The sequence below is a fragment of the Rhea americana genome, unplaced genomic scaffold (genome assembly GCF_003343005.1).
Source record: "Rhea americana isolate MKP2758 unplaced genomic scaffold, rheAme1 scaffold_176, whole genome shotgun sequence".
Lineage (NCBI taxonomy): Eukaryota > Metazoa > Chordata > Aves > Rheiformes > Rheidae > Rhea > Rhea americana.
In genome coordinates this window covers 1-27,926 of record NW_028185883.1, presented here as the reverse complement: position 1 = coordinate 27,926, position 27,926 = coordinate 1, and the positions used below count along the sequence as shown (strand labels likewise).

At 37.6% G+C, this 27,926-nt stretch overlaps 1 protein-coding gene across 2 annotated transcripts; it reads right to left on the bottom strand.

Moving 5' to 3' along the window:
- On the bottom strand, positions 1-27,556 carry LOC146597852 (supervillin-like). 2 transcript variants are annotated; one of them, XM_085301369.1, is made up of 22 exons: positions 27,464-27,556; positions 21,861-22,008; positions 19,137-19,226; positions 18,959-19,045; positions 17,854-18,031; positions 17,267-17,439; positions 15,856-16,011; positions 14,981-15,117; positions 14,313-14,460; positions 14,038-14,183; positions 13,058-13,233; positions 12,777-12,921; positions 12,174-12,450; positions 10,121-10,272; positions 8,829-8,934; positions 7,818-8,025; positions 7,049-7,182; positions 6,242-6,397; positions 5,695-5,838; positions 2,077-2,198; positions 1,071-1,226; positions 1-949 (listed from the first exon to the last, which is right to left on the bottom strand). In XM_085301369.1, exons 2-22 carry the CDS (start codon positions 22,003-22,005, stop codon positions 863-865), a joined length of 3,123 nt encoding a protein of 1,040 aa, XP_085157495.1. In that variant the 5' UTR covers positions 22,006-22,008; positions 27,464-27,556; the 3' UTR covers positions 1-862. The 2 variants fall into 2 exon arrangements, with proteins under 2 accessions (XP_085157495.1, XP_085157494.1); XM_085301368.1 differs by having other exon boundaries at positions 21,861-22,011; positions 27,464-27,555.
- Between the last annotated feature and the right edge of the window lie 370 nt (positions 27,557-27,926).

Sequence of the window (27,926 nt, the reverse complement as noted above, 5' to 3'; positions counted from 1 at the left end):
TCAGAGMATTCCTAAGAGTTTATTCAGAAGCTTTTACTTTAAGTTCTTATATCACAAAAGACATGTTTAATGTTTACAACAAGTATTAGAAACTGAGATGTTTTTTATTTCTACTATTATAAAAGTAACATAGGAGACCTTTCTAAGCCATCTTCAAAATGCAGACCAATCTTTTTTGTATATAAACTGTACACAAAAAAACAAGGCACTATACATTTTTGGATATTAAAGTATAAAGGTTGATTCGCATAGTTTCTCAAGAAACTCATGCTATAAATACAAATGCTTTGTTCAATTTAGCACCTGAAGCAGCACTGAGAACAATTCTTATCTATTGCAAAGAGAAACTTTTCAGAACGCGTAAGAGATACATATTGGTGGTATAGCTAATTCAGTACAAGCAACTGCCATCCAGCTACTTATCTGTAGTTTCAACATGAAAGTCTTGAAAGTGAATATATATTGCATCGTTAAATACATACTTGTTCTATGTGTTTATATAAATATAAATTCTTTGTAATCCACAAACTAACAAAATAACACTTTACAAAGAGAACTTCTTCAAAAACAAAAATGGCAAATATTGTATATAGCCAAAGGAGAGCTGCAGCAGTAGTTCAAGAAACTACTGTTTAAGTGCATAGGAGAGCAGAGCTTAAACACGTTACCCTTACAGTCAAAATCAAATTCCATTTCCAAAGAGTTCTCTTGGACTTTTACAATATTACAAGCCTTCAGATAGGTAGTCACTAATAACTTCAAAGTATTTCTATTTGTTTTGCAAGTGTGGGGTAAAATTCTGCTAAAGGGCATAGAAAGTGAAAACTGACATCCCTTTAWTGCGCACACCAATAAACACAACTTAGAAAAGTCCTTTTGCCTTCTTCAGATTAACCTGCTTCCAAGATGGCAGTGCATTGTAATCTTCTCTTGTCATGTCTAATGCAACCTGCATTTAAAACAAGAAAATATACCATTAGTGAAAACAATTATAATTAACAAAACTGTCAAAGGACTTAACAGCAAGGCTTCACACATGCAGARTAACAGTCTACTCCTTCTCTCCCTACCTCAAAGTCTTCATCTGAAAGATAAATTTCAAGCTTCAGTGGGTCAACTCCTTCAGGTAAAGGCCTAGCTAAGAGATCTGCTAGTGGATACACAGTTTTACACAGCTTGGCGAGCACATCCTCTACAAGGATTATCTGATTAGAAACATCGGCATCCTGTAGGGAAAAGAGAAAAACAATGAGTTCAGGATCATATTGCTAAAAGCCACCAACTGCTGGCACCAGTTTGCAGGCGGCATAGAATCAACTTGTGCTACCTGGCCCACGAAGCACAAAGCCATAACTGCAGCCCTAACTAAATGTAGACATTTCATGGCCGTGATAACAACAGGAGAGTATCCTATGCCTTTTTTTCTTTTTTTTTTTTTAAAAGAAAGAACTAAAACAAAAAAACCCCTAAGTTTTAGATTGACTTCTGTGTTTAGTCAGGAAGCATCATCTTCCACTAATGATAGCTGCAGGAGATCTACAAAGCTGCAGGAGATCTACAAAGCTGCAAGTGCTATTTGCCTTGAAGTCTCCCTTCAGTGAAGGCTTTTTAAAGCAGTTGCATATAATTCAGCAGTGACTCTGCTTCCCAGGTGGGGAAGGCAACACTGAAATCCTTTGAGCCAGCTTATTCTGTGTGGGGCATTGCTCTCCTGCTCTTCCAGCATGGTGGACAGACCAGAACTGCACTTTGCTGCCGGTTTTGCAAACTTAAAAACAATTGTTCAGCTGAAYTCTAGCACATATGTTTCTAAGGTAGGATTAGAACAACATTTCAATCAGCGATGCCCCATTTTTAAACAAAAAGCAATGTGAGAATGCTTCAGAAATGCCTCTGATATTCTCATTCAGTCAGAACTTAACTACATCRTTGTTTGCAGATCTGTGCAGATTCCAGAACTGTACTGGTCAAGCTAATCCTTTGGATTTTGGGGTTTGACAGCATAGAAAAACAGTGCTACAGACAACATCAGACACAATTACTAGAGATAGGAAAAAGTGTGCAATGCTTTTTTACCATTTCTGTGATCTCTGCWATGTCTTCCCTATGTTCCCAACTTGGAAACATATTAGTGAAGGTCAGGGGCTCGAGGCCAGCATGAATTAAATATGATTTTGGGGGCTTCTTCACATTTTTTCCTAAAAACATTCAAGATAAAAAAAAAAGGAGAGGAAAAGAGACAAATTATAAACAGCATTGTATTTTGCAGTGTCACCCACCACACAAAACTGCCTTGTAAGCATGTTTAGTTGATTATTTCCTGAAAAGTCATTGGAAGCATTATTTCACCAGGTATTTAATATGGTATGGCAGATATTAACATGTTTTTCAGCATTTTTAAACCTGCCTTTCACTGTGTCTGAGCACAAAGACCAAGCTATGCACAGAGAAGAAAATCACAGTCACTTCCTAACCCAGTGTATGCCCTGTCTACAAAAATAGAATGAGAATATGGTAAGCAGCGTACAATGGTCTGAAAATAGCCAAGTTCAGGTAAATAAAGCTTCCCAATATCCTCTAGAACTGTTCTGCCAGCAGTACATTAAACTTAAGTTTAGAGACTTCTGTGAGAATGTTTAAGCTGTCCTTACTTTGGGATACTGAGGTCTGCTACAGTGACTATACTTACAAATTAGAAGCAACAGAATCTGAAAATTGATTAAGATATTGCAATAGTTGGACAATAATTACCCATGATTTTTCAGACAGCTCCTCTTCTATAAAATATGCAAGTGTGCTGTACAGAGCAGGGCAATAAGCCTGCCTAGGAGTGATGCCATATCAAAGAAATGGCTGAAGTCACTACCCCAAGTAAAGTGAAAAGGCGCTACTGGTTAAATGAATTCATACCACCAGGACTCAAAAGCACTAATAAGCTCTGAATATTTCTAGAAAGAGGCAAACAGGCAGTCAGGGGCTCAGACAAGCTACTATCCCTAAAAATATTACACCTGCATTTTACTTGTATTTAAGCAACTCAGTCTAATCAAATCCTCCTTCCCATCAGGCAATGAAAAGCCTCAGATACTGCAAAGTCTGGGAAACTAACAGAGCAACATGATAGCACCTCACTTCCAAAGGCTGTAGCTTCCTGTAAAAACTGTTTCTTGCAAAATTCTGTTAATCCTCACATTCAGTCTCAARACATATTTAATATACTAAAATCTCCCACAGGAGCATTTAAGTCAGTTAAAAGACCCTATTCACCAGAGTCTCTGTCTACAGTTGCGTGAGCCATGATGCAGAGGGATCTACAAGATTGTAGACATGACCCACTATCCATTGCAAAGGGGCACCCCACAGAATGGATGCACCACCTACACTTATTGCAGATGGGGAGCCTGGCAGCAGGTGGACATCACCTTTCCAGTACGTTTGCAAAACCCGAACCTTATAGGTTTGGCTCTACATCAGGTGCCAGGAAGAAACTGATTAGAGAGAATATTTTAGCATGAAACTGAATACTTGAGATAAAAGCTCTGTGGAATAGTCTAACAAACATATTAAAACATGAATCCTTTAACTACACAATTTAGACAGGAGATTTGTCATCTGAGTATTTTATTTTAAGCCTTCTCTTCCACATATTTTCAGTATAGAGAATGTATTCGTTCTACCATGAATAATTTGACAAATACTTCAAAATTTTGCATTTTAAAAAATATTCCAGTCTGCTCTAGTTGCACTGCTCCAGTCTCAGTAACTAAGACATAAGAAGACTTGCATTTGATGGTATTCCAGTATAGTATCTTGTAAGATGACTTAGTATATGAGTGGAGAAACATTTTCATTACATGAACTCTGCCCTCCATACAAGCTGATGTCCTCAAAAAAAAAAAAAAAAAAAAATGCTGAAGAGCAAACTAGATTTTTCCTTCTCCTGGATCTCTGCAGCTCAGCACTCTGAATACACCGCTGATTTAGCGGATAAAACCACCAAAACCTTCTAAGAAATTTTCACAACTTAAATAAGATTTACGTACATGGAGAACAGCTAGGTAAATTCAAGGGATATCCAGGGTTGTAAATCTTTTTTTTTCATACCACCATGTAATTAAACACCGCAAGTCGAGGGCAGGGGGAGGAATGGGAAAGGGGGTCAAGAAGGAAAGGGGAAAAACAGAAATAAAAGTAAAAGAAAAGCCTTTTAAGATACATCTATTCCYCCAGGTATATTGTGATAGTCAAAAATAACTGCAAGATTAATATTTCTTGATATTTAATTACTCTACCTTGATAATTAATGACACAGAGGACTTAAGTCAGTCCTGAAATTTTACTGGGGTCAAGCTGTCAGAACTGGTTGGCAGAACGGTCCAATCCCAGATTATGAAAGTGATCGGCCACCAGAACAGCATAACTCAYACAGTAAAACACTGTGTCCATTCATGCTAAAGGAGATCAAACTAACTTTAGGAGAGATATGGTAAAAGTAGAAGAGATCTTTAATAGAAGCAAACTTGCTTTGAGCTTATCCAACCACAGGCTAAAGCTTTTGAGAATTACCTCAAGGCAAAGGCAGAAAGCCATCACTGCTGCAAAGTCATGGCCAGAGGTTAACAAGGTAGCACCCAGCAAAACAAACTGTCTTATGATGCATATTCTAAACTTAAAAGTCACAGAAAAGCCACCTGAGAGCCTTCCACTGTGCATCTGATACAGAAGGAACTCAGATGCAACAAATTCAATCCAATACGGAAGGTATTAATTCCATATCCCATCATCTAATTCAGTGAAGTTCAAGAAATCTGGAAAAATATCCAAGCCTCAAAATAAATTTCAGATTCCACTCTGGCTGAGGCAAGCCAGAAAACATGATTTTCATTAGGAGATTATAATACTGGGTCAGGAACACTGAGACCAAGAGCTTATTTATCTCCCCCATTAGCCTGCTGAGCAGCTGTGGGCACTTAATTGCATGAGAATGCAATGAGGTTGCATTCATGCAATGAAGTTCCTCTACTCTGACACCCACGTCTGCTGTGAAGCATGTCTTATGAGCTGATCTCAAGAACAGATGCATCATATCACACTCTGTACAGCTTACAAAAACTGGGGGAAGAAAAAAGGCAGTAGCTAGTCTCTTCTTTAGGAATTCAGCAGTTCTGCCAAAGACCCTTCTAACTGTCTTACTGCCCTGTCTTTAGCCCCCTGTTCCTAGACAAATGTTGTTGTTGCTTTCAGAGTTCTGGGTACATTAACAGCACTGGGCATTGCCAGGGAAACCAGGAGATGAACCATGCAGAGTGATAATGTAGTTCAACAGAAGTCACATTCCAGTGCCTCCTGCTTTTCAGGAGACTGGTTTCAGTGGTCTCACCAATTCTCCTCAGTGACAGGAGACAACTGAGTAGAAATACAGCAACTACTCCTCCCACTAGACTGTAGACTGGTAAGGAGAGACTGGTCCATCCTCATAAGGGTGGTATCCAACAAGGATATCATATCCCCTCTTCAAATGTACAAGTGCCCATGGCAGAATGTGACAGTTGCCACCAGCTACGCCATGGGTGGTAAAGTTTATTTGCTACAGAAGAAATATCTTCTGCAGAAGAATTACTTTTTAATTCAGGACAATAACCAAGTGGAAAGATACCACAACACTCAGAGCAATCCAGAACAGCAATCTATTACCTTTGCAGTACTGGAGCACAGTCTCCATGGCACATTTTCTGTCTGTAGCCCATCTGATTCGAGCTGATCCAGCTATTTTATTTTCCACAGGCCACCAGCCTTGCCATAGGTACACTTCATGGTGATTGTCAACAAGGAAGAGTGCTATGCAGTCAAAAAATAACAAACTCATCATCAGCCACTTACTAGTTCCTGAATCCCCTACGCAATCTCAGCCTTGCATGCGAGTGTCAGGATGAAAATCMTTTCAAATTTACTGATCCTTTTTGTTACTGATCCAGTGAAACTCAGCTTAACTCAAATCCTCTGATTTGAATGATGTATTTTTTTATAGCAAGATTTTGGGATACATATTTGATTAGCTCTCAGCATCTCTTATCATGGAAACATTACTTTTATTGCTTAGTGCTGTAAAAGCATCAAATACATGCATTTTCTTGCCATAAATCAAGTTAAAGTGACTATTGCTACTGAATTTCTGCCCAAAGCAGAAACTCAACAAGCAGTTACTTGTTTTCTTGTTATTTAAGTATTTTRAAGCATATACCTGGCTGTGGGGCAGTGTAAAGATCCTCTTGCAAGAATGGCATGGAATTGATCACAGCGGGATCTCTTGAAGGGTATATGTATTCAGTGGCTGAGAATTCTCCTGATGAACTACTGAGGCTGAACAGGCGGGGGGTGAAATTAAACTTTCCAGGATCTTCAAAGAATGAAAAAAAAGTTTTAAATAGAAAAGACAGAATTGAATGTAAAAATCAARTTTGAGTGGCTGTAAATTCTCTGGTTTTTGAATAACGAACAAGATGACCAGATGTCCTGGGGAACTGGCAATAGCTGTGATGAATCCAAGCTAAACGGCTGCCTGCCATCAATTGCATCTGATCCTGACTAACTTCATGGCTAGCTGTTTTGTGGCGTAAGTGAAGCAAMCCCATTTCAGAGATTACTTTTTGGCTGACAATTTTTCCACTTTATAAATCAATCCCCCTGCTACCTTTGTTGGCAGTTTCAAAGCAAAGATTCAGCAAGAATGTGTGCAGAACCACCCTCCAATCCCTTCAAGAAGAGAAGCAAAATGAATTGGTAACAATGTTAACTGTTCTTCTGAGCTGCATGAGGGGCTGCAGAAGGGGGAGAGAAGAAAATGAAACACTTAGTTTTCCAATACTTCTTATCTACAACAGTATTACTTAACTCTGCAGATTTTGGGGGTGGGGAAGCAGGGGAAACATYTCTCTGAAGGGAGCATCTCAACTACCAAAAAGTTGTTCAAAAGGTTTACATTAAATCTCACAATACTGTAGACCAGTAAAGTAAAAAATAAATTCCGAACACTGGAACACAGTTCTACCTTGCAACATGCAATCATAGGCCTTTCGATCTCTCCTTCCTAGTGCGTCCCAGAATCCCAAGGGCTCTGATCCTTCATCACATTCATGTATTGTCACCTTGCTGCTGCTGTGCAGCCCTGCCTCCAGGGGACACCTACAAAACATAAAGAGTTTGAACCCAACTCTCCAGCCCYAAACACAGCTTCACAAACCTGTTGGGCACTCAAATTACACCCCAAGACAACCTTATAAGCTTGTTGCACACTCCATGTAAATGCARTATTTTGAAAGTGATGACAAGAATACAAATAAACAAGATGTGGAATTTGAGCAACCATTCCCATAGCTGACATGAGCTCTCTGTAGTAATTCTCATAGCTCATTTTTGTAACCAGTGCTCTCCTCTTCACTATTTCCCGAATTAATTTCTTCTTCCTATAGTCACAAGGTTCATTTTCCTTGATTCTGAACTTCCTATCAACTGAAATTTAGTTTGCTAGTCAGCTATTGAGCATCTCCCTCCAAATGGMAAGATCACTTTTTGGAACCATAACTAATACAAGGAAGAATAAGTGCATTTGACCCTAAATGAAAAAGACTGGAGAACATGCATCTCCYGTACTCCACAGAACTGACTACCTGTCACTCCTCCTCCTTATCAAACATGCATGTGATGCAACTGTACTGAGGACAGCTTTATATCTTTCAATTTTTCTTGGAAGCAGACTTCCATTTTAGTAAATTGGTAGTTGATACAAATAATCTTCAAAGTATGGGTCAGACACTCACTGTTCTTTTATTTTATTGGCTGCTGTTCTTCCTACATTCTTAGTGTGAGATTGTGCTTTGCAGCCATGCCACAGGTAGATAAGAGCTTTATTTATATTGAGTACAATCATGGATGTCCGGGAACGCAGGCTGCTGCAGTGACATGCTACTTCAAGTAAGTTTCCTTCATTGGGAACTTCTCCTCGCACGCAATATAGCCTCCAATCACCTGGAGCAGACAGGAATGGCACAGAAGTATTATATAGTCCCATGGAATTCAAATTCAAGATCTCTGCTCTGGAACAGCTGTTCTCATACTGGATAAATTTCACATATCACATGTCTGCATTGTTCACAGAATGAATTAGCTAAAGCATCAAGTTTGGCTAACTGCTTAAGAAAYCAAGCTKCAGGAAAAAATCATTATGAAACCTTCTATGAGAGTGACTTGAAGAGTTAAGTTTCTCCCTACTCTGTTGTTTAATACAGGAACCAAAAGAGAAACAAATGCAGTGGTGCTTCTATCCAGGTCCTCCTCCTCTGTACACCTTACATACAGGAGGTTACATTTAGATGGAAACTGGAACACTTTCAAGCTACATCTGTATTGACATTTCTCCACACTAACTGCAGTATTCAAGGAATAAGTTGCAAAAAGCAGCGGATGAGTAACAAAAGCTTAGTTGTATTTTAGTTACAGGAGAACTTCAAGTTCAAAAAAACACTAATTTTATTGGGCTATATAGAAAAGAATGTATTTTAAAGCTAACAGGCACTTTACTTAATTAAAATACAACTGGAACAATTTATACATATGTCGGTACAGTATAGTCAGCTTGCTCTAGGGTGACAAAAACCATTCTAAGCTTGAGGGAGAAAAGCTACCTTGAAAGCAAAGYTATCTTATGGTTATCATGGCATTCATTACTCCTTTTTTTCTACAGAGTTAGTAGTTGATAATGATTTTAAAGTCCTACTCAATAGGTAAAAAAAGGATTTTGGGGCAGAATCTCTTAACTAACAGTAATTTACTTTGTGTATTTTCTTCTTCCTCTTCCCTTCTTCCAGCATGCACAATCATCCCTCCTTGGAAACACTGYAGGAAACATGGTGGTTCTTTCCCTTGAAGCACTTGCACCTGGAAATTGAAAGCATCTTAAAAAACAAAGCAAGCATACAGGCTCAGGAAAACTTCTCCCTATGGATTATTAAAAGTTACATAGTTATGGCCACCCCAAARATGGTTTTCCTTGTACTTTTAAAACTGCTGACTGTTTGAAGTTCTATATACATCAACATGCAATGTGTTTCATATGTGTATTTAAGAGAAACCTCTATCTGAAATCCAAAAAAATCAAAAGTTTCAAAGGATAAGCAATACCAAATAAATTTTAATTTAAATTAACCTGTGTGTGTAAATAATTCAAATACTGTTTAATTAAAACAGTCTTGCTCATATTCATGGATTATTTGAACCAATTATGGAAATACTGTAGGAACTGAAGTAGGTTTAAAATTTTCTATAGAACTAGTCTATGTGACCAACACGTATCTTCTTTGCTTACTAAACTTCAAGTTATTGTTATGGAACTGGTAGCGTTAATTGTTAAATTGGGTGCGCTGCACGGTGTCCCACACTCCAAGTCAAGTGTAACTGCAGTTCTCATCTGTGAACTCCTGTCTTACTACTCATTGCATTTACACTGTATTTGAACTAATTACAGCACAATCAAGATAAGAAAACTAACTTTACCTTTCCCATCTTGTGTGCGGTTAACATCAAGCCACAGCAAAACTTAACTCTGTCTGAAGACAAAGCAGGCTAACCTGCACGACAAGGCAGTAACTTCCAAAATTGCAGAGTAAACAAATGGAAAACTTGATTTCAAATTCATTTGCACGTCTAGGCCTAACAGAAAGTACTTCTGACAGAATTCAACAAAACAGAGTGCTTCTCATGTTCTCAGCACTAGGGAGACATAGTCCTGTTATCTGAACACGTACTGGAATGGAAGGTACTAAATTGTTTAACTATGTTTCACCTACTCCTGTGAGGAGAGATGAGACATTCTTCTTTAGTCAACCTTAAGAATATCATCTTCACAAGACAGATTTGGGAATGACAATCCATAAAGGAGCTGATGTATGTCTTTTTTTGGAATAAATTCAAAAGTAATTTTTAGGGCTAGCTATTTGTACTTGTGAGAATACCACCTTTGCAGAAAGGGAGAAGGGAAAAAAGAGATCACTCACGTTTACCCCCAGTGGCTACTTAGGAAGACAAGTCTTACCAAGATTTCCACCTAGATTTGCAGGAAGCTCACCTGTGCTCCCCTCTCTTCATCAAGTTCCACTGTCATCAGTGCCGACGTCCCCTTTTCACTCACTGTGGAGTGTCTCCCTTGCCAAAAGAAGTACACACACTTTTCTTTTCCAACAGCCCTTACTTGCTGCTCTCCCTTTTGCCTGCTTCCAACTGCAAAACAGAAGGCATATACTGAAGCAACAAATTTGGCTATAGATATGAACAGCACGTGGGTTAATTTCATTTGCCAGCTCAGTACTGTCTTGTTCAGAACAGCAAAGAAAATGCCCAACTGGAGGAATATTGGGTCCCCAAGCCAATATACTCCTATGACAAAATTGTCATCATCAGATGGATGTAAGCCTATGTGCAGAGATGCCCGTGTTCCCCAAAGAGAGTGGAAAGAACCAATACTGTCAGGACAACAGTAATTGACATCGCTTGAGCGAATTTGCACATGAAATGGTATGTCCAGTCATGCTACCAGAGTGCATTATGGCTCATTTTACACATTATATACTTAACTTTGGCACCAGGAGAATAGCTGGCTATGGAGTGAATAGAGAGGAAGAACAAGCAACACAAAAGCAATGTTTTGCAGGGGTTAAAAAAAAGTTTGGATAACTAAGCTTTATTTTTTAATTAATTCAATTTTTCATGTTGGTCTGGAAACAGGGCTAGCAGCAGCTCTTTTTTAAAAAAGAGAAATGGTATCTACAGTTAGCCAATAACATTCAGAGTAAGTGAACTTCAACAATAAAATAAGTAATGTAATATTTCACTCTTTCCAGTGAATACTCAACTGATAGATATAATTAATCCAAGATTCTCAAAACCAGGAGCTTTAAACCAGATTCTTAAAAAAAATAAAGAAAYAAAACTCCACTGCCTTGATTTCAGCAGTGCTGAGTAGCATCCAACTGAAATACTTAGGAGAGACCATCCTGTTTTTTCAAGTTGAGAATACTCAAATCACTAGTTACTTCTGAAATTTATGTTTTCATTGTTATCTGTGCATTGTGCATTCAGCCCATGTTAGTACTTTCTCCTACATAAAAATCCAGCCCAAATCCAGATATTTATGCTTTGATGGCTAAACTGTTTTCAAGATGAAAGTTGAAAAACTAAATATCAAAGCTTATTTTAAATTTTAGAGCAACAAAATATATTTTCATCCATATGAATAAAGAATCTGTTATAGTTCAGTGCTGACTTCACTCACCTCTCCCCAGACTTACAAGTTTTAGTATTTTTGTTGGATTCTCCAGTATCTGAAACCAAGGATCTTGAATAAAAGCTGTATTTTCTAGCTAAAAGACTGAGGTTGTATAGTTGTTGTATTGCTTTCACCAATTTTGATATTTTCCTATTTGGAGAAATCATTTTTTAGACTATTCCTATTTTACTTATCACAAACTCACCTCTTTTTATTTTGGAGCCAGAGGCAAGAGTTCCAAAAGCCACACCAAGCTGACTGATTCTCAACATCTACCTGTGCTCAGGTACTTTGTTAGAACACAGTTAAAATTTTTTCATTTGAGATTGAAATTCATTGCAAGGCTTTCCAGAACCAGCAAACAGGACAGCTATTTCCCCCCTGCCACTTCAATTTTATGAGTTGGCAAGGGCTTTTCCTTTCACTTGTTACTGTTCTCCATCACCCAGCAAAACCTTCCCTTGTTGCTAAGCCTACCTCTCTCGCAAGACATTCAGACCACTGTCATTAATCCAGCTGCCTAGTTATTTTGGTGTTAAGCTGTGGGCACAATTCTGTCTTAATGAGCTGTCCTGTGAACACGTACAACATAGCTGTTGGGTAAAAGCAGAGATGGACAATATTACATTTGATGTATGAAAAATAACTAAAGTTTTTTTAAATCATAAGCTCTACTTCTTAATAGGATGGAAAGGCTAAGTTACCATTTCTAATCTTTGAAACRGCTGCTAAACTGCTTGTTTAACTGGACAAATCACATGCAAGGAAGTTTAGGTCTGGATCTCACCACAAACAGCAGCATTTTTTGCTGCAGTTATCAATGTTTCAGCAGGATGAAATGGAATCGTTCACCCACCTGTAGTGCTAACCATGTACTTCCACTTAACCACATATGTGTCTCCCTCATGGAACTGCCCTATGCTTTGTTTAGGCAGTCTACTATAATCAAATTCCAGGATATGCCAGACATCTACAGACGCAGTGATAATTTCAAACTGCCTCCCATCTTCTCCTTCTACAAGTCCATAGCCCCGGCCAATATTCATTCCATCCAAGACTGTGCCTACAGTAGTTTGGGGCACAGCTACCATCAGCATGACATCATATGGTTTAGAGTCAGATCTGGATTCTTCCTGTGGAAAAATACAGAAGAGATTTCTTTGAGCACAGTCGTCTTCTTCTTGACCCCCAGTTTCACTCAGTTTGACTCTCTACATGTTTCCACACTTTGGTATCTTGTCATTATTTGATGCCTTGGCAAAGCCATACTGGTAGCATTCATTCAGCTGCTCAACTATAGGGGAGCAAGAAATGACTCTGTGGGTTCACACTCTACAGGTGTGGTCAGAGCCTGCAAAATAAAAGAAGTGCTCTGCATCTGTGAAAATGAGCTTGACCAGCCTTCCATCCCAACCAAGTCAGTCTAGTTTGAAACACATAGCATGCTTATTATATGTACCTTCTGGTGAAGGGATTCACTAGAATTCTTCTCATTGAGTTTCTTTAGCTCTGTCCAATCAAGAAATTTTTCTTTGAACAATATGGTCTCATTATGTTCTGTGAGTCTGCCAAAGACAGCCCAGTCTGGACGCCCTTGTCCTTTTCTGTTGAAGGAAATAAAACAAACAGAATCAAATTTGTACTCTGTGAAATTAAAGGCAAGAAGCCCAGAAGCTTCTTTGCTAAGAAGCTTTGTTATACACACATTTCCACAACAAGCCTAAATTCAAGTTTTGGTACCTGGGTATGATGGGATTGCACTCTCCTGGGTCTAGAGGATTTATATCACAATTGGAGTAGTCAAAGGTGCCATTCCACAAATGTTTTGCCAACTGAAATGCTACTTTTCTTTGTGCTAAAGTAACTTCCTTTCCATGCCATACATACACCTCACTGCCAAAATCAAACACCAGCACCTAAAAAACAAGACCAAAACCAAAACCTATACAATCAAATCAAACAGTAACCTACCATCAGGTTAGGCAATGCCCTGATCCTCTGGCAGCCTGCAGTGTTAGGAAACTACTGTATTTAACACAAGCCTCTCCAGCTATCTGAGTGTTTACAGTGACACTAACAGCTATCAATAAAAGTAAGTCCTGGGCAGTGGTCTGCTTTGTGATATTTAATTGTTGAGGCTGACTGAAAGCAAGTACTGGGGATACTGTGAGGAGTATCTTTAGGTAGTAATTAAGTCACTAGCAGACCAGAGAGCTTTTACTAGTAAAATACTGATTCTGTTGCACGCCTGAATGCTGCCCAATTACGGTAGCTTTCATTGAGGTTTAGACCTATACTTTACCCTATATCTGGAAAAGGCAGAAAGAACACGCAGTCCAGGGCTTATTTTTGTTTATATTTATTATACGGTGTCTTCATTTTGGAAGTCTGCTCTCACTCCATTTTAGCTGGGTGCAATGGTTGTTTCAAAGAAGAATTCTGCTAAGGATAGATCTTCTTTTTCTAATGCCACCTCTTTTGCACTGCATGACTGGGTGAAACAGATTTAAGCTTCCTAAAATAGGATTTTACTTTAAAAATGACATGTTCTAATTTCTTGAAATCTGCATCATAATGTAGATAGCAAACATTCAGAATCTTTATAGAAATACAGAGGACCAAATTTGCAGTAAGCCCTTCCATAAGCATTTGTAGTTACTGCAAGTTGTATCATGTGCATGTACTTGCACTTATTACACGAGTAATAAGTGGCACAGTACCTCTTTTGGTTGCAGCAGGGTACATTTTGGCATCTTCCCCCAGTAGTCATCCTCAGGAATGAGTTTATCCTCTACAAGGCGGTAAATGCAATTTGTTTCTATTATTGCAGCTTCATACATTTCATCTTCTTCAGGACTTCCCGCAGCTTAAGGAAAAGATTGTCAAAAATAGTAATATTTTTAGCATCTAATTCTCTTCACTGGAGAGAATCAGTTCAAGTATTTTACTGTGATAAAATATCACATACTGTAACTCTAGAAGTAAGAATGCTTACACTGGTAATTTGTCTGGCCACCAAGGAGCTTCCAGAAGTCTTTGGCTGCATGGGTATGGGTATTTATTCCTTCTTCTATTGTCTGTATATAAGAAGCTCTACAGCCAAGTTCTCTCTTTGTCTGAATTAAAGTTGCAAGTTCTGAAGCCTAAGAGATTAACAATTACCTGAATAAGATTGCTTAAGTCTTTGGTGTAGTTGTGCATACCATGCTCAGGGAGAAGGCAAAAGCAGATAGGATACAATACAGCAAAGAGCAGGAGAATTGGTCACCATTTCTGTAGTACTAAATAAACAGATACTAGAGAAAAAGTTACAGAAATACACTCATTCTTTCATTTGCCTTAAAACAAGACTTGAACTTAATTGACATAGGAATAAAAAGGACATCCTGCAATTCAGACTGTATTTTGGTTGAGTGCAAATTCATTTCCTGAGGATATCCTATTTTCTCTCGCAGTTCTGCAGCCTGCACACTCCTATGCGAGTTTTCATTCAGTACACAGGCTAAAATATATTTACAGGAATCCTACCTATGTGCCTGTCACTGATCATTAGTTACTTGCTACTTTATTGAGATAACTGGCACTAAGATCAATTACCTGAAAGGCAGATATAAGCTATGAGAATTCTAAAAATAAATAATGCAAAACTCAGTGAGTACTAACCTTTGCTTTTTCTATCACATTTGCAAACTCTCCTACCCATAAGAAACAATAATGTGGAGTTAACAGCAGGAAACAGTCTCCGCTGTTCAGTGAGGAGGCCCTTGGTTCAACTAATCTTGTTTGAACATGTCTTCTTCCTAAAGATAAAACAAGGTTAATTATATTGCTATGAATATTGCTGTCATATTCTGAGATCTAATTGTTTTGAATGAAAAAAAAATGATTCCAGCACATACAGCAATATATATGGAAATGGACTGTTACAGAAGAATTAATACTCTGACGGGAGAAGGGTTTACTCATAGGAAGCAAAAAAATGTTCCCTCCTATCAACTAATATTTCTATTAATTTTTATTCTTGCTTTGCCAACTTAATGTCCTTCAGGACAGAAATAAAGTGGCAGAGAAGTAGCCAAATTCCAGAGTCATTTACATTTGCTTAAGTGAAGCTATGGCACAGTCTCCATAGGCAGTAAAGTTTTAAGAATTTTACTTTGGCAAAAAAAGTAGCTAGTATTTTACAGAAGATATATTACTATGTATTGTAAGAATAAATGGAGCAAGAACACTGTTGTATGACTTCCAAGTTATAAGAAGCCCCGAAAGAATGCGACAGTTCAAAAATTTCCATAGAGGATGGCTGGAATTCCTGAAACGTTCTGCTTGCTCCCTACAAAACAGGTACCAGTACCACAAGGCAAACTTACATGTGAGTTTTTAATATTTGTCACACAATTCTGACTCTTTTAGGTTGTGAGCATAAGTTTGAGGTGGAAACCTCTTATTACAAACTAGATAGCAACTCCTGTTAGCCTACTATGTCTAGTAGGCAGAGAAAGTAAAACCAGTTCTAGCATAAAGCAGTTCTAGCATACCTTTAATTTGCAGCAGCATTAGCTTCTTGTATGGCACAGCACTGTTGTTAGAGTTTTGCTCTGTTAGGTTAACACTCCGCAGATTAACGCTGCTGAAGTTCTCTTTGCTTGCCAATCCAGCAAGTGCAACTTCTGAGAAATTTGAATTTGCAGACACTTGTACATAACCAGAAGAAAAGAAAAAGAAAAAGAAAAAGGAGGGAAAGCAAACAAAACAAAACAAAACAAAAAAAAAAAGAAAAAGACCAAAAATTATTAAGAATATTCTTTGGTCTCTACATTAAAAAATATTTTCCTAAAATATTTCCACTTCTTTTTGTTTCTTAATGACAACAGCAAAAACAGACTGAACTTGGATCAACTGCTAGCACAAAAACTATGTGGGTTTAGCAATATCCAAGTTTCTAGGTATCATCCAACAGCCAACTGTCAGAATTATGTTATTTGGCAGAAATATCAACTTTGGGATGGAACACATCTTAGTCAATGTTTTGTGAAGTACTGTGTAGCTCTGCAGTGCCATATAAATGATTAATGATGAAAAATAGAGTAGTCAAGGATAATTAACTGAAATTCCCTTCAAATTTGTCTGAGCCATTGTGATGCAACAGCTCTTTACATTTCAAAGTCTTAGTGATGCTTTACAGTAAACTTAAAGCCTAAATTCTTGGCAAATTTTGCCTATTTCTCAAGCAAAGACAAAATGCTTTATGAGTATGTAATTCACGAGAATGTTTCTCTTCAAATGGCAATAGAATACTACATGTATAATTAATGCTTTCATCAATACAGGCAATACTTAAAGATGATTGCCCTTTATTCAAATACAGAAAAGAACTGTTTTCCCCAAAACTGTAAAAAATGGCTTTAGAAACCTTTGAGTATATTTTGCAATATCTCTTACTGACAGTTTGGTTCTCAGGCAAAGTCACAAGAAAACATCTAAAGCTCTGCCACAGAGCACTGATCTTCTACAGAAGTCAACCAGTGGCAGCCAAGAAAGCCGGTTCAAGTTTCTGAGAGATAGCTAGAGACCCCAAATTGAGGCCAGTGAACCTGAACAAAAATTTATCTATTCTTGCCAGTTCACTAACTCTCTTCTCCTAGCCTAAGTGAACTAGATTTGCTTTGCTTCATCTTCCACCTTCACCCTGGATGAGTTCTCCCTCCGCACAAGATGACTATGCTATAAACAAACAAGTAAATCTGGCCACAGGAGGTGGTAGTGGCTAGCTTTCCCTGAGAAAGTCAATTATGCCCTTTTCTCCATATTTTCTAGGCCAATTTACACTCAGCCCTATACAGTACAATTAATTTATGGCCTCTCAGAGAACATGTTCCATTCCTTTAGGTTTTCTTTATTATTCAAATAGCAAGACAATGGTTTGTACAAATAAAGCTTTTAACTTACTTTTTTCTACTTTCATTCTCTTTGACTCCATGAAGGCAACATTCAGTCTTTGTTCAGTATATTCATGAAGAATATCATCTCTTGCTGCCAGCATTTTAAGAGGGTTTCTTGAGGACTGAACTCTGCGCACAGGCCTAACTGCACGTTTGTGCTCTGCTACAGAAGATATTAACCTGAGAAACAAGCAGTGTTTATAATCACCAGTTGATTTTCCTAGTCAGAAGCATCCAAAGACAAGAGACTGACTTAGGATGTGACATCTGTAAGGGTATCAGAGTCAGTTCACTGATCCAGGCAGAGAAAGGATTTAAGAGATGCAGAGAAGAAATGGACATCCCTAGCATTAAGACATTTACAAAATGACTTAAAGCTGAACATTTTCACCATCTTTGTGTTCCTGAATTAAAGAAATAGGCAATTCTCAACTGGGTTTCCTTTCAGTAGGGAAAAGGACGTTGTATTCTATCTCAACTCAACCACCTTCCTAGTGAAGAGGAATGAAGTAAAAGAGTATTCTGCGACTCCTAAGAGATCATGAAAAAAATTGTTTATTCATGGATTCAAAACAATAAAATCACAGCTCTTACTTTGGTGCATAAGGATCAAAGATGGCATCAAAGTCCTCATCAAGCTCCAAAGGCACTGAGGAGGAAGGGAAATCCACATGGCGGTAAAATTTGGAAAATGTTTCATCATCATCCAGCTTCATCACTTCTTTCACAGATTTTCCCGTAACTGTTAGCACTGTCTCTTGCATCCCAGCAACTGCAGAAAAAAAGCAGATCAAAACACTCCTCTAGTAAGTAACCATATTAGAGTTTCTAACTCCAAAAGAGATAAAGATGTATTTTTTTCCTAGTTGAAAAAATTTCTGGGGGAATGGGATGGTGGTGGTGAAGTCTTTTAGAAAAGAATGATAAAAAACAAGACAGTAACTGCCACTCTCATGCAACCACTTTGCTACAGCCACACCTTGCACATCATCAAATTAACTCCTCCTCCTGAAAAGATCTACCAGAACTACATGTGGAAAATAGACTACTTCAGATTCGCAAGGGTGTCACAATCGCAATACAATGCTAGTGCTTCCTCTGGTGAAACATATACATTTATGACATTGGACATGACAAATTACAAAAGGATTTTTGCCTTACAACATGGAGGACAGACATATGAGATGGAAACAGAGAACTTCAGACAGCTTCATCTTTAGCCAACAAATTATACGAAGGAGCTATATGAGCTGCTAAAAAAAGTAAGTTTTCAAAAAAGCAAGAAGATGGATGTAGGATACTGTGCTTGGAGGCAGCGTAATGTCCCATTTTGATTTCAGAAAGATTAGACTACACTTGAAGCTGTTTCATTATATGAGATAATATTGTTCAAAGTGTCCATGTGGTTTTAAGAAATTTTGCTATCAAGAAAAACGTGCACATCAAAGGCATAGAAAAACACAGAAGAAAGTTTTTCAGAATTTGTAATTTTTGTATTGTATATTTGTAATGAAACAGTATAAGGTATTTTTGTTAAAATTCAGCAAGACTGAATCAAGAAAACAAACTGTCTGACCAGTACAGTCTGAGCAAAGAAATATTCAGTTTCCATTGTGAGATATTTTAACTAAGAAATACTTTAAGTGATTTACTAAAGTCAGATAGTAAATACATTGCCTTCTTTGGTAACTCTACAAACCTTTGTTATTCAGCCTTCCCAAAAACGACTCCAACTTGTCAAGCTTCATATCTGATTCCAATTGCATATCGGGCCTGGCTTCAATTTCTAAGTAAAATACAAAGTAAAAAATGTTAAGTGGAAGTCAAAAAGCCTGAAACTTGAATGTCTTAATATTTCAGACATTTTTATTCCTTACCTTCTAAGGGTTTTGTAACTGGGGTGGTAGACTTCTGCCTGTTGCAGAAAGGTGATGCTACTGGAGTTAGGGCACTTGGAGAAGCCAAACCTGTATAAGAGCAAAGAACATAAGAAATGTAATACTGGGTCAACCTACATTTCCAATAGTGATGATATGGGAGACAATTTAGGGAAAGCAGGTGAGCATGGCCACTTCTGGCAGTCCCTTGAACTTCCCCAGCTTCCACAACTGTTGCGCTAGCGATGTCAGACTGTACTGCCTGATTTATTCCTTAACCAACAGCAATCTCAAACTGTCCCATTCACAAGAGTCAAACCTTGTTYTGAGGAGTCCGTAAGCATGCTAATACAGAAAATAAGCTCTTGAGTACCATAATTTCCTCAGTTTTAAAGGTAAACAGTTAACATGGTTTATATTTTGGGCATGACATTTACCACAGGCCATGTTTTAGAAACACGTATCCATTCCAAACAAAAAATTATACCATTTGCAGAGAATCTATTGAGACTTTGGAAGCACTTTTATTTAAATCCATCTCTATTAATAAACRTAGTAGAATGGATCTGACCTGTGAAGGCTATCCCCGGAATAAGCAGTTACTCTGTGCCCTGTAGCTTTTTTAAAGTACACATGGAAGCAGAAATAGAAAAAAAAAATAAGAGTTTCCACCATATTGAGAGATAATGAATTTGTATTCTCTTCCCTCCTCTTCAGTAACTTGTATGACTCAATTCATTCTGGACCCAGCAGATAAAAGCAGAAGATTTTTTCCTTTTTTTTGATTGTTCTTTTCACATGAATCTACACAGCTTCAGTAAAAAGAATGGGACTACATAGGTTTACTTTTTGGTTAGGCAGAAAAATATACTGTAGCAATGAATTGCATCTATTATTGCTCATTGATTACATTTTCAGTGAAGAAGCAAACTGTGATATTTAAACTTCCTCTAATATCTATTTTCCACTTAGCCATAGTTTAATGATTACTGAGTCACATAAGTTTAAGACTTTGTTTTCACTAGATAAACTGATGCTGAGCTGATTCAACATGTTGTTTCCACTATTTTTACTGAAACACGAAGAAGCCCTAGCAAGTACAAGCAAGTCATAATTGCCAAACATTGAACTTAGAATATAATCAAGCAGCTTTTCCACAAATCTTCCTGCTACTTAAGAGATTCAAATTTTCAGTAGATTTTAAGTCAATTGGTAAAACCTTCAGCAGCATGTATTTGAGAGGACACAGCTTTCAAGCAATTATCCTAGGACTCAGTGAACAAGGCCACACCAAGAACAGGTTCAGATGTTACYGAAAAAAATCACCTTCTAGTTAGGGCTGAAAGATTTTCAGCCCTAAGAAGCAATTAAAACACAGCATCTGTGCACATGTACATGACAAGGATTTAATTTTGTGCATCATGGTGCTTTCTCCTCATCTTTTATATTAAAGCTCATCATGGTAACTTCTTCCAGGCAACAAAAATAGCACACATCTGAGTAAAACCCTGCTTGAGCTACTCATACTTGATGCCACTGTTACTGGATTAGCCTGCTTCTCCACAAGGCTGATCACAGCACCTACAGAGAGCACCTTTTCTTCCTCATTACTACAAAAGCTGTCAACTTCCCTTCCTTCCCAGAGACAAATCCATTTGGCCAAAGACCTCAGCCAGCAGTTTTTGGCCACAGAACCTTGTTCTTCATAGCCCTCCAAAACYGGCTAGTCTTGGAACACTGACCATTAGGATTTCTGGCAAAAAACAACGCAAGCAACAGCTAAAATACATTGCTAATACATGCAGTTCCTAATAATACCCAATCTGTGTATCTGCCAAAAGAATGTGGTTTTGATTACAAATGGAGGTTGTGGAGAGAAAATGGCCTGTGGAAAAACACGTGGAACAGGAAGGGTGCCCATAAACAAGTTACTCTGTTTTTTGGTAGTTGTTACATAACTTGAGGTTCCTTGTTGTCTTTAGGCTCTTGTCACACAACAAGATTTAGTATTCACCACCTACAATGGATCCTGCAGGTTATGTGCCTTCTTTCAAAAGCTATCATCTTCCCAGGTCCCCTGCATGAATAGCTATGTTTCTACCATGGGCAACCTTCCCTGTCCACTTCAAGAGAATAACCATATCTGGAAACTGTGACCGGCTGAATTCAAGAGATCCCATAAATGTCAACATTGGTCCCAGGTCAATTTTACTCCCTCATTCTGTACAACMACCTGTTCAGTCATTTCTTCAGCCAAACTCAACACTTCAAGTTGTTGTCCAAAACAATGTCCATAAAAATAACATGTGTCTGCCAAATATTCCCAGTGATTCTAGGAGTGGAGGAAGCACCAGCCAGATTTTTCCATTTTTTCTCCAGACAGTGCATCTGGTTTTCAAGCAAGAGTCAAATAAGAATAATCCAGCTATGCCCTCTGGGTTGTATTAGAGCAAAAAACACATATGAATGTTCAAGTGATTGACTACTACCAGTTAGAAAGAGCCCAGTAATAACAGGATGGTAGCATAGCAACTCATAACAGAACAGATCCATACCAATAGCCACAAGAAGCTAGGGTGAACAATTATGACATGATATTCAGTTGAAGATAAACAGTCCTCCTCTTGCTAAATACGGATACTGTTTCTGCTTAACTTTAGCCTGACTATTTTGACTAGACAGATAAGCCTGGCTCGTTTATATTTGGATTATTTCTTCACTGACCTTTTTTTACCATTCGGCCAGCTACAGTGAACTGTGTGGAGTCATTGGCTGCTCCTTTACCCTTGGATTTCCAGGCTTCTTCTCGAGCTGTAATCAGGTGTTTTCTTTCTTCAATGGTCATTTGACTCTCCTGGTTATCTGCCATTCTCTGCTTTTTTTGGGTGGAGAGAGAAAGATGATGTTTAAAAATAGATCAACTGGCCATGAAACAGCAAAGGATTGGCTGAACATTTCAGCTGCTAGCTCTACAGGCAAGAACAGGAATACAAGCTACTAAAGGAAAGCCACAGATACAGCTTAGTGACCCTAGCCCTTAGAAGTGTCATTATTTTGCTGTCTGATTACACCATGAAGGAGAAATTTTGGTCTATGGTCTATATGCTCTTTGATCTTTCCTTCAAACTGCCAGCCAAGGCAAATAGACTCCTTTCCCTCTAAGGAAAGCAAATTACTCTGTATATACTATAATTTTCTATAGACCTTGTTCTTTTCAAATATTACTTTCTACACTAGTGAGATCACTGATCTGACTTTCAACAGATGTTTTTAAGTGTGCAGATTTGTGGGTGGCACTGAGAACAATTAAAAARTGCAACTTCAGTTTGTGATTTCTGAATTGCTCTCTCACAATAACTTAACTGTCCAGACAGGATTAGCAGCCTTCTCTCTCTCCAGAGACAGCTCACTTCGGGACTTCTGTCAGGTTGTTCTTCTCAATATTTCTACTATGACTGTGATTTTTTTTTTGGAGGGGAGGGGGGGGGAGCAAGGGAAGGGAAGGCAGTGTCACCCTAAGCTTTCCTTGCTTGCTTTACAGGGTGGCACCCAGAAGCTGATTAGAAACAGCAAGGAGCACTAAGCATCTTAGTACCCTCCTAATACAAAGCATTGATGAAGATACATTAAATAGGAAGGAGACTGAATTTACATATTCTGCTGTAGCTAGARTCAGGCCAAAGACATATTGCTTCAACACATTTATCTTAAAACGTAGGTAACACTTCAGGGATTATATTGCATAGAAATCAAGCATGGAATAGTATTTTTACAGCATAAGACTGTCAACTCTAAAATTACTTCCAAGTTGTGTGCTTTGGGGCATTTTTCTTCATTCTTCACTTAACTGCTAGAATTGAGAAACTGCATGAAAATCTGAAGCTTTAGAACAGCTCTAGCTCATAAAAGTGCAGAGGGAAAATGAAAAAGAACTGAAAAGTTTGTAAACATGCACTAAATACTATTCTCAGGCTCAAGAAACAAGAAAAATATACATTGAAATCAGCAATAAWGAATAAACCAATCCAAGCTAATATTTTATAGAAAAATCATGGCTGGTGGGTACACACTGAAATGAAGATTTTTTTTTTAGTTTTCAGCATTTAGTAAGAGCATCATCCAAGGAAAGACAAGCCAAGAAACAGACTGTACAAGGACTAGGACACGTGAGCCCTCCACTCCCTTCTCTAGCTCTGTGCACCTTCAGAGTCTTCTGCAGTATCATCTGCTTTCACTTTATTACAAAAGATAGTTGAGCAGCAGACACTATGCCTGCAAGACATGATAATCAGGATAAAACATTCATTTTTTCCTAGAACTCCAAATGTTCAATATAAATAACAAGATAAAAGTTTATTCATTTACTGATTCCTTTTCTAGAAGGGTCTGAATTCTTTAAATAAGGAAAATATTTAAAGTGATTTCTGTTTGCTTTTCCCCATTTGCACCTATTCTAATGTCAGAGCCAGCCACCTCTGTGAAAACTGCTGGTAGAACAAATCACAGCAACATACCACAAGAGATCTGGGCAGGCAACTAGCCTAATGAAACCACAAATGGGAACGTCATACACAAAAAAATACTTCTAACTTAGCAAGGATGCTGGCTTTAATTTCAACATGGGGGGGGGGGAAGTGAGGGAGAGGCAGGAAGAAGCAGAGCCAGGGATTTTAAATTTTTTAATTATTTTTAAGATATAAGTCCAAAGAGATTTAATTTTGTCTCTAGAGACTACCAAAAGCTCCAGAGACTGAAAARCTACTGGAAATTCTGAAGGCACAGAGTTGAAATGCTTGTTTGTGCATTAATCATGACATATAAATCATAAGAAAGATCATGAGTAATTCTGGAGGCCTGTCAGAGGACAGAAGAGAGTAAGTAGCTCTCTTTTATGCAGAAACAAACTTTGCTTTATGGAGGATTTCAAGGTGTTCCATTGGGCAAAATATCCTAGTACTCCTAAAAATCAGGTTGGGCGCACACATCACAAAATTCAGAGCAAASCCACGTTAGACTTCAGCCTCATGCATTACAACTCTTGCCTTCCCCATGCCCCTATTAATCAAAGGGAAAACTGATAGTTGAATACATGCAAACAATTCAAACCCATTTAATMTGTAACAGTCTTGATGAAAACAAAAGTATAGTTGGTGTGCAAGAACAATTTTCTAAGCTGGAAAACCAGTATTAACCAAGACAACTGTCAGAAGAATTTAAGACAGAAATATAGTTGGTAATTGGAAGTAGCTTTTACACTTGCCAAAGGGCAGTGTTTCTGGAGGATTGAGTTGGTTAAAGCACATTCTGATTGGGAGAAAGACAAGTTTTATTTCTCTCATCCTGTTTAGTTTTAAAAAAAAAAAAAAAAAAGATCTAAGATCAAGTATAAAATCTGAAGTTTGGAAATGTGAACTCTTGATACAGGAATACAGGATGCTAAAGACACCAACTTAAAGTCAAAGCAAGAAGTTATTTTAGTTTAATCAGGAACCAATAAAGACTTAGCAAGACAAATAACTGGAAAAATGTATTTTTCTTTAAGCAGAAAAGGTAGTTACATTCAAAGAAATATCCTAATTTGTAATGGAAAGAATGCATCCATGTTTTTATTTATATGAATTATTTCAGACAAAAAATAAATTCCTAAAACAAAGTTAACAYGCAAAAGAGTCAGATGAGTTGGTACTACATGAAATAAGTAGCATGGGAAATCCCCCAAACACAAGCATTAATTTTATAAAGAACCTTCATACACGGTACTTGTAAATGCCAAGATGGGGACAATACTTTGAAAAAGCAGAATTGAAGCTGGTAAATACATGTCACATAAGCTGGGTTTTGTTCCAGACAATCATGGGCAGATCAGCTGTACAACGCAATCAATAAAGAATCAAGGCACAGTAGCATAATTAATGCCATTCCACATGGCATTATGGAAAACAGGTCTAATCAAAATGGTAAATTTGATGAGATCAGGTATGATTAAATATGTTAACATAGTTACCTCTGATTTCTTTAGTGTATTTGACTTAATCACAGATGACATTCTGACTTTTTTTTTTGAGAGAGTAATTATACAAGAAAAATTACTTCATATTGTGGTGAATTTTCCATCCTCTGAAGGTTTTTGAATGAAGATTGTCTGTTTCTAAAAGATCTGTTTTCAGCCTATGCAAGAATTGTGGACTTGACACAGGAATAGTTAAGAGAAGGAATTACTTTACTCATATTGCTTGGCTAGGTAGGATGATCATCCTGGTCTCTTCTAGCACTGCAGTGCATTTCTTGAGAGTGCTTTTGTGGCCTACCTCTAGGCAATGCCACATTTTGTGCACTACAATTTTCCAGTCCAACTTTTGAGTCACAAAAAACAGCCTAAAATGATTTTTTAGGTTTTTTTTGTTTTGTTTTGTTTTTTTTAATAATTCAAGAAATAAGAGAATTCAGTTTTGCATGTTGAGGATCAAGACTGCCCCTAGGTGGGGAAACTGAAATCAAGAACGAGAACTAAGAATGTATTTTTCGAAAGGGAAACCCCTTTAAAACCAATGTTATGAGTTACACAAAAGAGGTGTCCAAAAATGTTGATTTGCTTTGTAATGCAAAGAACTGCTCAAGTTTGGACACCTAAGGTAAAAACACAAAGATTCCAACTACTCTACACGTATGGGAAAGTTACTGCATTGCTTTCCTCTGCAACTTTATATGAGTCTTGATACAAGCAAAAAATTCAAATGCAAATGCACAGCTTCTGGTCCAAAAACAGTCCAAGTAAACTTGAACAGCTTGTTTTTTAAGTTTACTCTATTGGTGTTTAGAGATTAACCAATGGAAAGGTTAATCTTGCCAGAAATAGTATGTGTATGCCTGGACAGTGGGATGGAAGCAGCTTACTAAGAAGGCAGGATGTATCTCACCACCATCAATGGAAAGAGAAGCACTTTTGGGGACAACTGTTCCCCTTTCAAGACAGACAGGATGAACAGCCCACTGAAGGACTGTGTCTCTCCACTGACTGGAGGGACCTTAGGTAATTAAGGTAGACTGTATATTTTCCGTGTAGATAAATAAAGCTGGCAAACTCTGTCACAACAAAATGAATAGTTGATCTGAAGTCAAATAGTAATAAAGCTAAACTAAATTCAGAGCTTACAGAGAAAAGGTAACACCAACACATTTCAGTTGTTAATCCTACATTTAATTTTTAGTAAAAAGTGTAAAAGGTCATTCTCACAAATAACTATGGAATTGAATGTGGAAAAGTAAACAACAGTGGTCAAATAGTTCTCCTGTCATCATCACCACCCTCTGTTCCAGCAGTGAGTAATTGCCCCCTGGATTCATTACTATTACTCATGCTAGCCAGAACACTAACCTTCTTAGGTAGTTAGCTGAAAAAAACAAGTTATTTTACATTTCTCATGACCTATTTTTTTTGCAAATATGCTCCTCTAATTGTTTATGAGGATGCAACTGCAGAAGTATGGGCACGACTTCAAGGAAAACTTGACACACGCATTCTAGTATACTGCAGAGAACAGCAGCAGACCTCTATTCCCAAGCAAAAGCGCAGTTCAGCTCTGTTACCACAACTTGCTTTGGGAATGTGCATCTTAGAACTCAAAGGTATTTCTATCGTATTCCTCCCTCCATTAATTAAACAGGAAATTTGCACTGCATTTCACCTTCCATTTCCAAGGAGCACATTCATCAGAGATCAGAGGGGCTGCTTCTCTCAAACTAGCACTACAGACCTTAAAAAGGAAGAGAGAGAATCAGGAAGGTGGGAGATTCAAAGAATAGAGGCAGGATGTGCAAGGAAAGTATTCTTCAGACAGAGACTAAGGAAAAGCACTGTAGGGAAGTCTCCTCTGAACAAAAGGTGCTTGTTTTGTTTGTTCAGAAAGTCAGATGATTTTACGCCTTATATTTGTGTATGTGCATCCCTTAAAGACAAGGCTGGGTATTTTATTCTAAAAGAAAAGCTGAGCAGTTACATATTATTCCTTTTGTATATCCTTTTCAAATAACTTCAAGTCCTCAATGCTATAATGAGTGCAACAATATCTCCTTGATTTAATTTCTCATCTATATAGTCTAATAGATATGTCCTTTTCTTAAAGGTAACCCTAAGATGAACAATATCAGAATATACACTGATGGATAGTATAAAACATAGTGTATAATATTACATTTTTTAAAAAAAGCAGCATTTTCTAAGCTGAGTGATCAATTAAGGGGACAATTAATTCCCTACATTAAAAAAAAAGCCATAATGCTCAACAATTTCAACAGAGCACATTTAAAATATGCAGACATTTGCTCACCTGATTAATGAGTAGAAAAGGATGAAATTTATAGACAGCAGGTATAGCAGGAGAATAAGTAGAAGCATATACAGGTTCCTACGACAAGGACAGAAGCAAAGCAAAAGAATTAGAGTGAAAAGAGAATTTGTTTGCCAGAAATGGACATGGAGGAAAGAAATAAGCCCTTTCCTCTTAATTTCTTAAAAGGGATCAAATCTCACTCTTTTAATCTTCTAGAAACGTTTTCTCTACTGAGAAGTCAGAGATGAGGAGATGTTTTTATAACACAACCGCATATTTATCAAAGTCATTCCATGCAGGAATTATGCAAGTTAGTAACAGAATCACTACAACTCAACACAAAACTAAACTGCACAGGCAGAAAATACACTTCTCATATGCTGATAGTTTTTTTTTTTTTTTTTTTTTTTTTCATGTTCCATTATATTGATAAACCATGTCCACAACAGTGTGAATATTT